The sequence below is a fragment of the Herpailurus yagouaroundi genome, unplaced genomic scaffold (genome assembly GCF_014898765.1).
Source record: "Herpailurus yagouaroundi ecotype Mexico unplaced genomic scaffold, PumYag 100, whole genome shotgun sequence".
Lineage (NCBI taxonomy): Eukaryota > Metazoa > Chordata > Mammalia > Carnivora > Felidae > Herpailurus > Herpailurus yagouaroundi.
This window is the reverse complement of record NW_024412391.1, coordinates 66294605-66307848: the sequence shown is the minus strand read 5'-3', so window position 1 is coordinate 66307848 and position 13244 is coordinate 66294605. Positions and strand designations below refer to the sequence as shown.

At 40.6% G+C, this 13244-nt stretch overlaps 1 protein-coding gene across 9 annotated transcripts in view; it reads left to right on the top strand.

Moving 5' to 3' along the window:
- The window catches only part of CDK14 (cyclin dependent kinase 14), a 633016-nt gene that overhangs the window by 453853 nt on the left and 165919 nt on the right, over window positions 1-13244 (top strand). For all 9 annotated transcript variants that reach the window (XM_040471560.1, XM_040471565.1, XM_040471562.1 and 6 more), the window contains one exon: window positions 6728-6791. In XM_040471560.1, coding sequence (XP_040327494.1) covers window positions 6728-6791 — 64 coding nt within the window. The remainder of the gene's footprint in view (window positions 1-6727; window positions 6792-13244) is intronic.

Below are 13244 nucleotides of genomic sequence, written 5' to 3'. Positions count from 1 at the left end.
ATCACAGAAGTGACATCTTCTCACTTTTGCCATATTCTGTTGGTTAAAAACAAGTCACTGGTTCCGTCCACAGTCCAGGGGAGGAGTGTAAACATCAGCAGGCAGGGATTTGGGGGCTATCTTAAAGTCAGAATACTCCAATCTCCTTTCATTTCCACCGAGTGGTCTCATAGAATTTGTACTCAGCTAAAAACCATGAGTCCTTGGTTATACAAATTGTTGCCTGCTAAGTCTTTCCATCTCAAACAAGTAATAGAACCTAGGTCCCAGACTTCATGTTTATTGCTATTAGGTGTTCCTGTGTTGGGTTTGTCCAGTTGTTCCTACCTGATTAAATATTTTTTAATCCTGGCTCAGCCTTGAGAATATTTCATATCTTTTTTTAAATTTTTTTTAACGTTTATTTATTTTTGAGACAGAGAGAGACAGAGCATGAACAGGGGAGGAGCAGAGAGAGAGGGAGACACAGAATCTGAAACAGGCTCCAGGCTCCGAGCTGTCAGCACAGAGACCAACGCGGGGCTCGAACTCACGGACCGTGAGATCATGACCTGAGCCGAAGTCGGACGCTTAACCGACCAAGCCACCCAGGCGCCCCAGAATATTTCATATCTTTCCTATTGTGTCATGTGAGAATCTAATACATTTTTCTATGATGTTCTTTAAGTCACTGATGAAAATGGTGAAGAAGTTGGTACCTGGTCCCGTGTGCGTGTGTGCAAGTGCGTGTGCATGTATGTCTATGTGTGTGAGTGTATGTGTGTGTTGGACTTGAAGAGAGAGGAGAATGAAGAAGTCCTTGTTCCTCATACCCATAACCTCTGGAGTCTGGGCCATGTTATCATTTAACACCATCTGAGCCACGTTGCTCTTTCAGATCCTCCTGGGAGTGAGATAGTACAGCTCTGAAGAGCGTAGTCAAACTAATCTGATTTTGAATCCCAGCTCCACCCACTTGATAACTATTTTTCCTGATAGAGCGCACACAGGAAGGAGGAAAGTTGGGAAGTTCTTTTTTTCTGTGGGTCATCTTTGAACTTTATGCCATCTGTTCCAGAGTGCAGTGTGTAATAGCCAAGCTCAGTTCTGCTGAGTTTCTTCACAAGCTTCATTTCGGACTTCTCACTGAGGGACCATAAAAAATCTTCCAGAACTTGGGGCGCCTGGGTAGCTCAGTCACTTAAGCATCTGACTTAGGCTCAGGTTATGACCTCATGGTTCATGGGCTCGAGCCCCAAGTTGGGCTCTGTGTTGACAGCTCAGAGCCTGGAACCTACTTCTGATTCTGTTTCCCTCTCTCTCTGCCCCTCCCACACTTGTGTTCCATCTCTCTCTCTCTCTCTCTCTCTCTCTCTCTCTCTCTCTCTCTCAAATAAATAAACATTAGGAAAAAAATCTTCCAGAACCTAAAGTAGTACAGCTGTGAAGCACTTGTTATTTTAGAGATGTTGTATGTATGGACTTTCAGAGTTGAGGTTTAAAAGCCAAACCAAAGCCATTTGGTTGTTCTCCATTGCCTTAGATTCATTGCTAAGTCAACTTGAAGTCGCCAGCACTGCCACAGAATGCCCAGCTCACACAAGTGCAAACCCAAAAGTGGGAGTCCAGCACGTTCCACATTGCCGCATTAGCACATACTTGTGTGAGCCAGATTTATCCTGATTGGCCAGAGTTGGTTGGCCAGATTTATCCTGATTGGCCAGAGTTTCTCTGTGCCAGAGTCTCTGTGAGAGACTCCTCTGACCCCTTGGCCCAGGAAAATTATTAGCAGTCCTTGTTCTGCATAAACCATGGGTGTTCTTCAGGAAAAACCTATGGACCCATTTTTAGCAGCCCTGGGACCTATACAAAAGCAGAAACTGGGAAATGTGGGAATTCGTGGAACTGTTAAAAATTTGGAAGAGTAAGTAAGTATCTCTGACAAGCACTAGTTCTTGAGCTCTTAGCTTTTGAACTTTAGAATCTGCTTTTCTTCTGTTACTTATAAAGTAGGTATTTCAGCAGAGAGACCCTCTGTTTTCTCAGCATCTTCCTCTGCTCATCATAGAGGCCGACGTGATGGGTGGGATCTATGCCGGACCCGTCAGTGTATAAGTAAGCCCAGAAGAGTTAAGTTTGGGGTCATTAAATCATAGTTCATCAGGGTCAGACAGTATAAACCTCTACTGAGAAGGTGAGATTGTCCCTTGTTTTTCTTAACAGATGTTAAAAGTCCAGGAAATCACAGAGACACCCTTCTGGAAACTGTGTATGCATGAATATAGGGAAGTAAAACCATTTTGTAGCTTATGCTTTGGCATTTACTTTCTATTACCATAAATATGCTAAAGAGTTCCACATGTTTTTCTCGATTTTAATCCCTCTCCTGAGATCTGTATCTGTATTTCCAGCAACTCTTTACACATCCCCTATCTTGATCTGCAGACCTTTCTACCATTTAATAAGGTCAGAATTAAACTCATTTCCCTCACCCCCAAACCTGCTTTATCACCTACATTCTTGATTTTTAAGTAATAGCTTCTTATTCCCTATAAAATGGCTCTTAAGTGGTAACAAGTACATTTTACATCATGACTCACAACACACACATATACATATACGTGCACAGATATAACATGAATAAGTTTCGTAAAACAACATGCATCTTTAACATGTACGTTGTTACCTTCTGATATTATCTGTTGTTTTCATCTTTATAAAAATGCTGATGTCAACACTGCATGAAATTTACAGCCCCCCCCTCCCCCGCCCCTGCCAGGGGTCATGTGACCTGCAGTCTGAAAAAACCTGAGACTGAGATAAAATGCAGGCCCCATTTATTCGGTATCTGGCCCTAGCCTCCCATTCCATAACCCAGCCAACAGTCCAGTGACACCAGACTTCACTCTGTAGCCCAGACACGCCATTCACTCATTCGGTCAGCATTTACTGAGTGCATATTTGGTGCCAGGCACATAGTAGACACTAGGGATCTAAAGATGAATACTGCTCTCTCCACTCTGATGTCTACTGTGCGGTGCGGAGATAGACCAGTAATCTAACAATTGTAAGGCCGCGAGTAGGCCATATAAGGAGACTGAACAAAACCCTCAGAGATCACAAGGATCACAGCATGCAACGTGGACCAAAAATGCCAGAAACTCTTTCATGAGCCCATGAGCTGAAGCTAGAAAAAGAAGTAGGAGTTAACCTGGCCAGTGGTCGGCAGGGCATTCCAGAAGAGGAAGCCACTGTGAGAAGGCATGGAGGCACGAGCAGCATGAGAATTTGGAGAACTGAAAGTATTTTGACACAACCTTTCCTTATAACCAGAGTCCTCTGCTGTCCTCATCCCCTGCCCCTATGCCCCTTCTCTGTACTTGGCCAACCAATACTCGATGTTCCCATGTCGCTTTTCTCCCTGGTCCCAGGGGGACTCAGGCACACCTCCACTCTGGACTGTCACCTCCCTCTCCCCAAACTTCTGAGAAAGCACTTGTGTTGAAGGCAGCCCATTGTTGCCCCAATTCAGCTGCCTAACTGGAGGCAGACTCCAGGCAGAGCCCCAGTCTCATCCTTCTGTCTTCTGTGATGAAGACAGTAAATGTTAGCCTGTGAAGAGATGAACCAATGAAGGAACAGGGCAATGTACCAGCCACAGGCACAGATTTCAGGGGAAGCTGCTTAAATGACCATGTAGAAGACTTTTTAACGTATGGCATGTCATTTGAAAACTGAAAGCCCCTCAGACCTTATCAATCTGCCTATTTACAGATGTGGGACCACATCTGAAATGTTGATGGTGCTATTTTCTTCTGCACTGTATTTGCAAAAGATTACTTTTTACTTTTAGAGAATACCTCTTTTTCTAACTTAAAAGTGTCTTGGTGGGCACCTGGGTGGCAGAGTTGGTTAAGCGTCTGACTTTTGGTTTCAGCTCAGGTCATGTCTCATGGTCATGAGATCAAGTCTTACACCAGGCTCTACACTGACAGCCCAGAGCCTACTTGGGATTCTCTCTCTCCCCCTCCTCTGGTCGGTCTCTCTCTCTCTCTCTCTTTATCTCTCTCTCTCTCTCAAACTGAACAAATAAACTTTAACAAAAAGTGTCTTAGTCAACTAATATAAATGAAAATCTGACATCAGAGACAACATACACCCACTTTCTTCCGAGCACACATAGCTTTTCACCTGTAACCATACCTTTAACCTAGATTGCCTTCCCAAAAAGGCTTTCACAGGAAGCAAGACTGATTTTTAACTCTTGTTTTCCTTTGCCCACTTTCTGTCCACATTGTATTTCTTGTGCAAATGGCCCAGGAGTTATAGGCAGGAAGAAATTGAGGTGTGTAGTCTCATCAGTCAGCACTATAATAATAATTTTTTAAAAGTATTACGGATTTTCTCTTTGCAGATGACTTTTATGAGACAGCCATAATATTTGATAATCACTTTGAAACAGAACACTGGGTATAGACGGGAATAGTGCCTATGAAGAAGTTTTGGTAACACAAACAGGTTTTGTAGAAACAGGTATAGTCAGGGTCATACCCCTATCTTTACTAAGAGTGAGAGAAAAAGGTTCAAGTTCTGGCTGGACTTTCTGTTGCTTTTAAAACCATTAGAGGGTCTGTGTCATATGTGATGGATTGGTTGTGATCAAATCATGGTTTTGAGCTGAAAGGTCCTCCCTTTAGTTGCTAACGTCCTTCACGACTTTCTTGCGGATTTTAGTGGAAGCTCAAAGTGGAGCATCACTCAGATGAGCTGTGTGCACTGGTTGTCTCCCTGTCTTGAAATAATAGTTGGAATTAGTGGGGAAAAAGGGGGGAAGTACTGGGGCACCTGGTGACTCAGCTGGTTAAGCATCTCGCTCTTGATTTCAGCCCAAGTCATAATCTCATTGGTTCATGAGTTTGAGCCCTATATCAGGCTCTGTGCTGACAGTGAGGAGACCTGCTTGGGGTTCTCTCCCTCTGCCTCTCTCTCTCTGCCCCTCCCATGCTCTCTCTCTTTCAAAATGAATAAATATATTAAAATACTTAAAAAAATTTTTAGTAAAAAATAAATTTTTTGAAAAGAAGAGGAAGTGCCTTTTGCAGACACTGTTACTGCAGTAGTTCGTGTCAGACATGGTGTCTTTGTCTCCTTTCCTATCTTACAACCACTCCCCCCCGCCCCCAGCCCTCTTGACTGTCTCCCTACCGCCCACCCAGCCCATCCATAGTGTGGCTTTCTTTGTGTAGATGTGCCTATTGATGTTACTCTTGTTTAGTGCTTGCAAAAATTAACCAGTTACAGTTAAAAAGAATAATATTATCTCATTCCAGAACCTAGATTCAGTGTTTCTGTGGGGGAACGTAATAATGTACTTAATCCTGATTCACTAGAGTAGGAAGCGGTGAGTGAAACACTCACTGTATGTGCGCCACCCTTTGACATGACAGCCCTGTCCCCTACTAAATAAATACATAAATAATCAGAGCTCTGTATTTCCTTATTGCCTAGGAGTACATGCTAGTCCTCAGATAAAGTAGAATATCTTAATTTCCTTCCATGATCTCTGTCATTCCTCCTCTTTTGCCAGCTTCTGGCTTTATCTCTTGCCCTTTCTAACCTGTTACATTGTTCGTGTTGGTCCATCATAGTTTGAGTTAACATACAGCATGTGGCACTGACTCCCCTGAACATGGAGGTGGTTACTATATTCTCCCCCATGGCCAGTGCCTTCCTGACCTGACCCTGTTTTCTGGGGGTACTTTGAGTAATATCTAGTACTTACATAGTGCTTACTCATGCCGGGTAGTGCTCTCGCCACAAACGAGGTAGGTGTTGTCATCCCCAGTTTACAAAGGAAGAAATTGAAAGTTCAGTTCAGTGAGGAACCTCTGTGAGGCTATTTCTTGCCCATGATCACGTGACTAGTAAGTAGGGGAGCAAGGATTTGAACCCAAGATATCTGTCTCCAGGGGTGAGCTCCTAACCCTCCAACTCCACTGTTCTCAATCTGTGATTTACCGTGATCATGGAGTGTAACAGTGACTGCTGGTCGACCTGAATGTTCACATGGAGCGAACCCAGTTTTATGTGAGCGGCAGTTGCCCTTCAGCCAGATCAAACATCGTGGTGATAGAAAAATAGATGGAGAAAGAAGGTGAAAATGTGGATGAAGAGAGGAACATGTGTAGGGAGGGCCGTATTTGGGGATGAGGAAATCCTAAGCCACATAAACATGTTAACTGAAATGAGCAATATGGCCATTAGAGAATGAGTGTCCCAAGCTGTCTGTCCTGCTTCTTTGAAACATTGTGATCCTATTCAGAGGATTTGGGGGGGAGAAATGACAGAATTCTTACAACTGTTAAATGATCAGACGTCTGATACTGGAGTGAAGGACAAAAGATCATGCAGGAATCATGAGGCACATACACATACTCTGTTCAGCTCTGTGGAGCTAATAAGTTATCATTTGAGTCCTTAGCCTACCCAGTAAGTTTGGAGTTGATAAAATGCAGCAGATTAAGCTTACTGTGTTCAGCTGCATTTGTTCAAATGCAGACATTCATCTTGGGTGGCTCTTTAGTTTTTAGTTTGGGGTTTGTTTGTACTGAAATAAAATCCCTGGCACACGATCATGGAAAAAAATCCAGAGTTTCATCATATGTAGTGTACTGTTTTTCTACACTGGAGAGTTTTGAGTGCTTTGGAAATAATAAGTCTGTTTCCACAATTTCCTGCTCTCTACCAGGTTCTCGGAACGCCAAATGAGGACACGTGGCCTGGAGTTCATTCTTTACCACATTTTAAGCCAGGTATGTTTCATTAATTACAAATGACTAAGTGCTTCCTCTGTGCATAGTAGATAGCTATGTGTTCCCCCTCAAGTGTATATATTATACCTTGAAAAATCCTGGTTACTTGCCATTGTGTATCCTGCCTATTAGTGGAGGTGCCCTTTTGTTTTTACAGTTTGTCTGTAAAGATGGAATTAATGGCATTCCTCATGAGAGATTTTCACCGTATGTACCTCCTTTGAGTTGACTGGCTAATCTTAATGTAACTATTTTGTCATCAGACTAACATCCATGTCTATAAAACAAAATTTAAATCAGGGTACTATGATCGGTCTGCGTGATTCCTTATAAAAATACTAGGAAAAGAATTAAATTGTAAAAACGAAAACTTTACATTTTGATTTGTTTTTTAAAAACTACTGATATACAGTCAGTTAGTTTGAGTTTTAACATAAAAAATGTTTTGAATGTCTGTTGGACAGGATGCAGTCTTTTTTTAGTGTAAAATATTTAAACCTCTGAACTGGAAAATCTGAGAAAAATGCCAAACCTTTAAAATAAATTGTCATTTTTTTCTTCACCAGTAGGTGGCAGTGAAGAAACTTTCAGTTCTAATGATTGCACTTTAGAGAAAGAATCTGAAACGTGGTAATTTAAAATTTTTATAGGACACATGAAAAGTTTGGAATTGGAAATTTAATGAAAATCAATGGTGTGAATTATTGTGAAATAATTCTCTTGGGTTTTTTTCTCTTTTCTCTGTTACAAAACATAGATTATAAAGTGCAGACCTACAATAAAATTACTGAAAGGGATTTTATAGAAGATCTAATAGTCCATTATTTTATGAGGAAAAGAACTATGAATAATTTCTGTTATGGGAGCCAAGTTTATTCTCTTGCTCCTCTTCCCCTTTTTTTGGGAACCATCAGGAATAAATTATCAATCCCAAAGAATGACTGAGTTAGGAAACTATTTTTATTCTCAGTATTTTTATTCTGAAAGTGTACAGTGTGATGAGAATTCTTCTATCTTCTTGGGCTGCCCCGAGGACTCTTTGTACTCTTACTGAAAATTTTAAGTTAGCTTCTATGTTCTGAAAGACTATAGAAACTTAACAATTTAAGATGGATTTTTTTCCTTCTTTTTTTTAACCAAGCGAGAAGTACCCTTTAACTGCTCCAGCTGTTCCTAATGGAATCTGAGAACACGGCTCTTTATAAATGTTCCAAATGTGGGCTGTGAAAGAAGGTTAGCTTCCCCATGTTGGTATCTAAAATCTCAAGTCCTAGGAAAATAAAATAGAGGAGAATACAAAAAGATTTTAAATAAATGAAGTTAGATGCAGAGAGGAGTAATTAAGACAGTCATTTTGGCCTGCCAAGTTTCTTCACTAGAAAAGATGGAGTAATATGTTTATTTTGGGGTGACTAGAATTAATCTTCATCAACAAGGTACAAAAGCATTTATTAAATGTGTTCTGGAAAGTACTATGATGTGGTGCAAGTTAGGCTAACAGATTGGGAACTTTTTGAGATCAGGGACTGTGCATAGTTCGTATTTTAGTGTTCAATAAATATTTGTTGCCCTGAATTATACTCAGTGTTTAAAACAGACAGTCTTTATATGACTTCTCGAGTGTAGAACATAGATAAATTAAGATAGTGTGTGTTTAAGTTATTTAATATTATGTACAAGTGTCAAGACAGACCATACATAAAAGGTGACAGGGAACCAGAAGGACACATTTAGATGGTAAAAGGCATGGGTGCTGAAAACAAGAATGATATTCCACGCAAAGTTTGGGGCTTGTGGATAAGAGTAAACCTGGGGACGTCTGGGTGGCTTAGACCAACTCTTGATTTCGGCTCAGGTCATGAGCTCAGGGTTTGTGAGTTAGAGCCCCGGGTTGGGCTGTGTACTGTCAGGGCAGAGCCTGCTTGGGATTCTCTTCCCTCTCTCTCTGCCCCTCCCCTGTGTTCTCAGTCTCTCTCTCAATAAATAAACTCAATCAGACCATCAGGGGAGTCCTGGTCTCTGACTTCCTGGACCTCCTTCTCCAGGGGAAGAAGAAATGCATTCCTAGAGGAGAAAAATACCAGTGCTAGGGGCTACCTGCCCCCGCCCCCCACTCTGTAACTCCTTATACTACCCCCAAAGAGTGCCTTAGAAAATCAGAGGGAAAGCAAAAGAGCTTGAACCTTAAGGATACACTTTTAATAGATTTTTTTTTAGATCAGTATTAGCCTCATAGCAAAATTGAGCAGGATGTACAAAGGTTGCTCCTATATGCCTGTCCCACATACACACCCATTATCAACATCTCCCACTAGAGTGGTGCTTTTGTTACAGTTTGATAAACCTAAACTGACACATCATTATCATCATCCAAAGTTCATAGTATACATTGGGGTTCACTGTTGGTGTTGTGTGTTCTGTGGGTTTGGACCAATATATAATGACATGTATGCACCATAATAGTATCCTATAGAGTAGTTTAACTGCCCTAAAGATCCTCTGTGCTTTGCCTGTCCGTCCTCCCTAACCTCCTAACCCCTAGCAACCACTTTTTAAATTTATTTTTATTTTTTTTTAATTTTTTAATGCTTATTTATTATTGAGAGACAGAGAGGGGCAGAGCATGAGTATGGAAGAGGCAGAGAGATGGGGAGACACAGAATCCGAAGCAGGCTCCAGACTGTGAGCTGTCAGCGCAGAGCCCAATGCAGAGCTCGAACTCACAAACTGCAAGATCATGACCTGAGCTGAAATTGGACACTTAACCAACTGAGCCACCCAGGCGCCCCACCACTTTTTTTAAAATTGTCTCCATAGTTTTGCCTTTTCCAGAATGTCATAAAGTTGAAATCATACAGGGTGTTGCCTTTTCAGATTGGCTTCTTTCACTTAGTAATATGCACTGAAATTGTCTTCATGTTTCCTCACGGCTTGATTTCTTCTTAGTGCTAAATATCCCATTATCGTGATATATTTCAGTTTACTTATCCATTCACCTACTGAAGGACACCTTAATTGTATTAAGTTTTGGCAGTTATGAATAAAAATGCTATAAATACCTGTGTGCAGGTTTTTGTATGGACATAAGCTTCCAGCTCGTTTGGGCAGCTACCAAGGAGTGTGGTCACTAGATCAAACATACTTGGCTTAATTTTTTAATAGCTAATAAATTTAAGCAACTCAGGATATCAAATAATATGAAAAAGAAGATGCAAAGCCTTCCCAACCCTGTCTGCCATCCTCCCACTTCCCCAGAACCACTGCCCCCACCACAGGCCCCCATTTTATTACTTTCCAATATTAAACACAATTTTGGGTCTTTCTTGTGTCATGAATGCATCCTGTAAGTCTTGTCCTATTATTGTATAGAGGAAGCCAGTGCATTGTTTTCCATTGTATGGATTGAACCAATTCCCTCCTTATCGACATTTGGGTTGTTTCCAGACTTTTGCTATTATAAGTATCATAACCCTGTACATATATGTGTATGTATATATACACATATATATATATACACACACACACACACACACACACACATGTTGCATGCATGCAGGTATATCTTGAAGGATAAATTACCAGAGGTAGGCTTAAATATCAATACATATACAAAATTGTAATTTTGAGCACTCTGTCTTTGCTGTCCAAAGAAATGGTGCCAGTTGGCCAGCAATATATGAGATATATACATAATATAATATATTACCAGCAATATATGAGAATGCTGCTTCTCCATTTCAGAATTTTTAGAGTTTGCCAGTCTGTTAGGTGACAAATGGAATCTCAACACAACTTTTAATTTCATTATCCTTTTTATATGAAGTTGAGCATCTTTTCATATGTTTGAAGATCACTTTAATTTCCTTTCCTGTGAATAGTTAATATCTTTTACCCAATTTACACTTGAGTTGTATGTTGTTTTCTTATCAATTTCTATGGGTTCTTTACATATTGAAGAAAGCAGTTTTGAAAAGAATTCTCACTCTCATATCTTACTTGACTTGCTTAACTGAATAAATTTTGCCTCATGAGAACAAAAGCTATGGTGGTTTAGAACAGTGCAGTCATTACATTTTTTAAAAGATCAGTTGCTATTAGAAATATATGTACAAATTTCTATATATGTACCTTTTAAGAAAACTGTTTTCAAATGAGTTATTTTATAGCTATGATCAAGGTCATGAATAAAAGCTACAAAGTTGCATCTCTTGCTTTTAACATATTCTACTCTAATTACCTAAAAGGCCTTTTTTGTTATTGTTTTTTTTAATTAACTTATCCTTATAGTTAACTTCTATAGAATAAGTCCAATTTCTTTATTTATTCAACAATATTTATTGAGTACCATGTGTGTGGCTAGGGAGTGGGGATATTGCAGTGAAAAAAAAACCACACAAGATCCCTGACAGATAGGAGACACATGTAATACATAAAATATATAGTATACTGTGTGGCAGTGAGTACTCTGGAGGGAAATAGAGGAAGAAATGGGGGCACTTCACAATTTTAAATTTTAATGTAATCAAAGAAGACCTCGCTGAAAAGATGACATTTTACTCCAGGACATGAGAGAGAGAGGGCCACGAAAATATTTGCAGGAAGAACTTTCCAGACAGAACAGCAAGTACAAAGAGGTCCTAAAGTGGGAAGAGGAGAGTATAAAATCAGGTCAGACACAGCAAGTACTGTGCTAATAGGATTCCATCACCATGTACTCTGAACCAGATAGAAAGTGCTGGAAGATTTTGAACAAGTCTGCACACGACCTGGATTGTAGTTTACTAAGATTACCCTGTCTCTTGTGTTGAGAATGGGGGTCCAGGCACAAGCAGGGAGACCAGCGAGGAGACTGTGGCAGGAGTCTAGGAGAGAGATAAAATGTGCCATGAATAAAACCACGTTACCTTCTCAACTTCTTGGTTTAGGAGAGAACTTAACATGGTTTTCCCTTGGAAAGTATGGCAAAACTAGAGAAACATTTTTAAGAACAATTGCCAAAATATTAAAAGAACAATTGGGTAACATCTGGGTCTTTTTCTTTAGTATTCAGCCTGTATATATCCTCTTCTGCTCTTAACATTTCTGCTGACACCAAATTCCTCAACCTCATTCCTTAACCTCCTATGGGAATTTGCTTATTCCCATAGCAACCAGGCAGCCCGGACAGGCCACTGCTGCATAAAATAAAAAAGTCAATATGTAACACACACGTGCACACACTTATACATACACGTTTGTGTTACATATAATAAGGAGTCTAACTGTGGGAGGTGCTGTTTTTCCATCATTTCCTTGTATTTAAATTTCTCTTCAAAGAAGTGGGAAGTGAGTCTGTTGCTTTGAACCTATTGCTTTCCTGTTTCTTTTCCCTCAAAGAAAAGTTCTGTGGTTCTGTGGTATATGGTCTAAAAGTAGGGATCTCTCCGTCCCCTTTTTCCTTCCTCTCCCCCGTCTCCCTCTCTTACATCAGAGTGTCTCCTTTTATCACCATGCTCAGACGCTTGCTGAGGGCCAGCCTCAGAGGCAAGAGGTTATTCTTAGCACTTCAGTAATTCTCTCGTGTCTGATTATATTAGATTCATCAGAGGCCAAGCCCCATTCCCTAACACAAAGTAAAAGCCCACTGTAAAACTAAGACAATTTTCGCTTCGCTTGTTTCATAGTTACACGTGAATGGGACACTTGCACACAAGGCTCTGTGCCTTGGTTTCCCTCTGAGATAGTAAGAAGCTTCCCCACGTGAATCCCAGGATCACTTTCTCCTGCCTGCCTCGCCTACCGCTCCTTTGCTTTGACAGAGGCAACATGGTTTATAGGTCTCCGGTGAAATGATCCCTGAAATTCTTTGTTATATAAGACAGAGTTAGCATTACGGTTTTTAAAAAACACGTCGCATACATATTTGATGTGTTGTTTTATGCTTTGCAGATTTGTGATAATCCTAAATCAGGGTAGAACATAGGTAGACATTGGAGGCTCTCCAGGCTGGTGGAATCGGGGTGGGTGACTGGAGTGCTGAGAAGACTTTGGAATTTCCTTCTGTTGAGGAAGACCCTCGGGGCTGGGAGCATAAGCACTGTTTTGGTTGTGCTGTAACTATTTAAGCAAATTGGACGTTAAAGCCTCCCTTGTAAGGTTAGGAACCTGAGATCAGAGATGTGAAGGGGTTTTTCCAAAGTGGACGTAGACCCTAAGTCTTCCTGGGTTTCATTTCAGTGCTCTTTTTTTTTTTTTCCCAGCATATACCATGGAAGATCATGCTACTGGTTCTGTACCCTAATTACCGTATCATGATTTCTCATTGACTTTTTTCCAATGAGAGTTGTATTGACAGTTAGTCGATAAAGAAAATAACAGAAAACTAGAGAGGATCTGATCTCTGGATTTAGTGAAATACGTAGAACCACAAATACCACTTTGTATAAAGAGGTTTGGCCTCAAAATAACATGGAG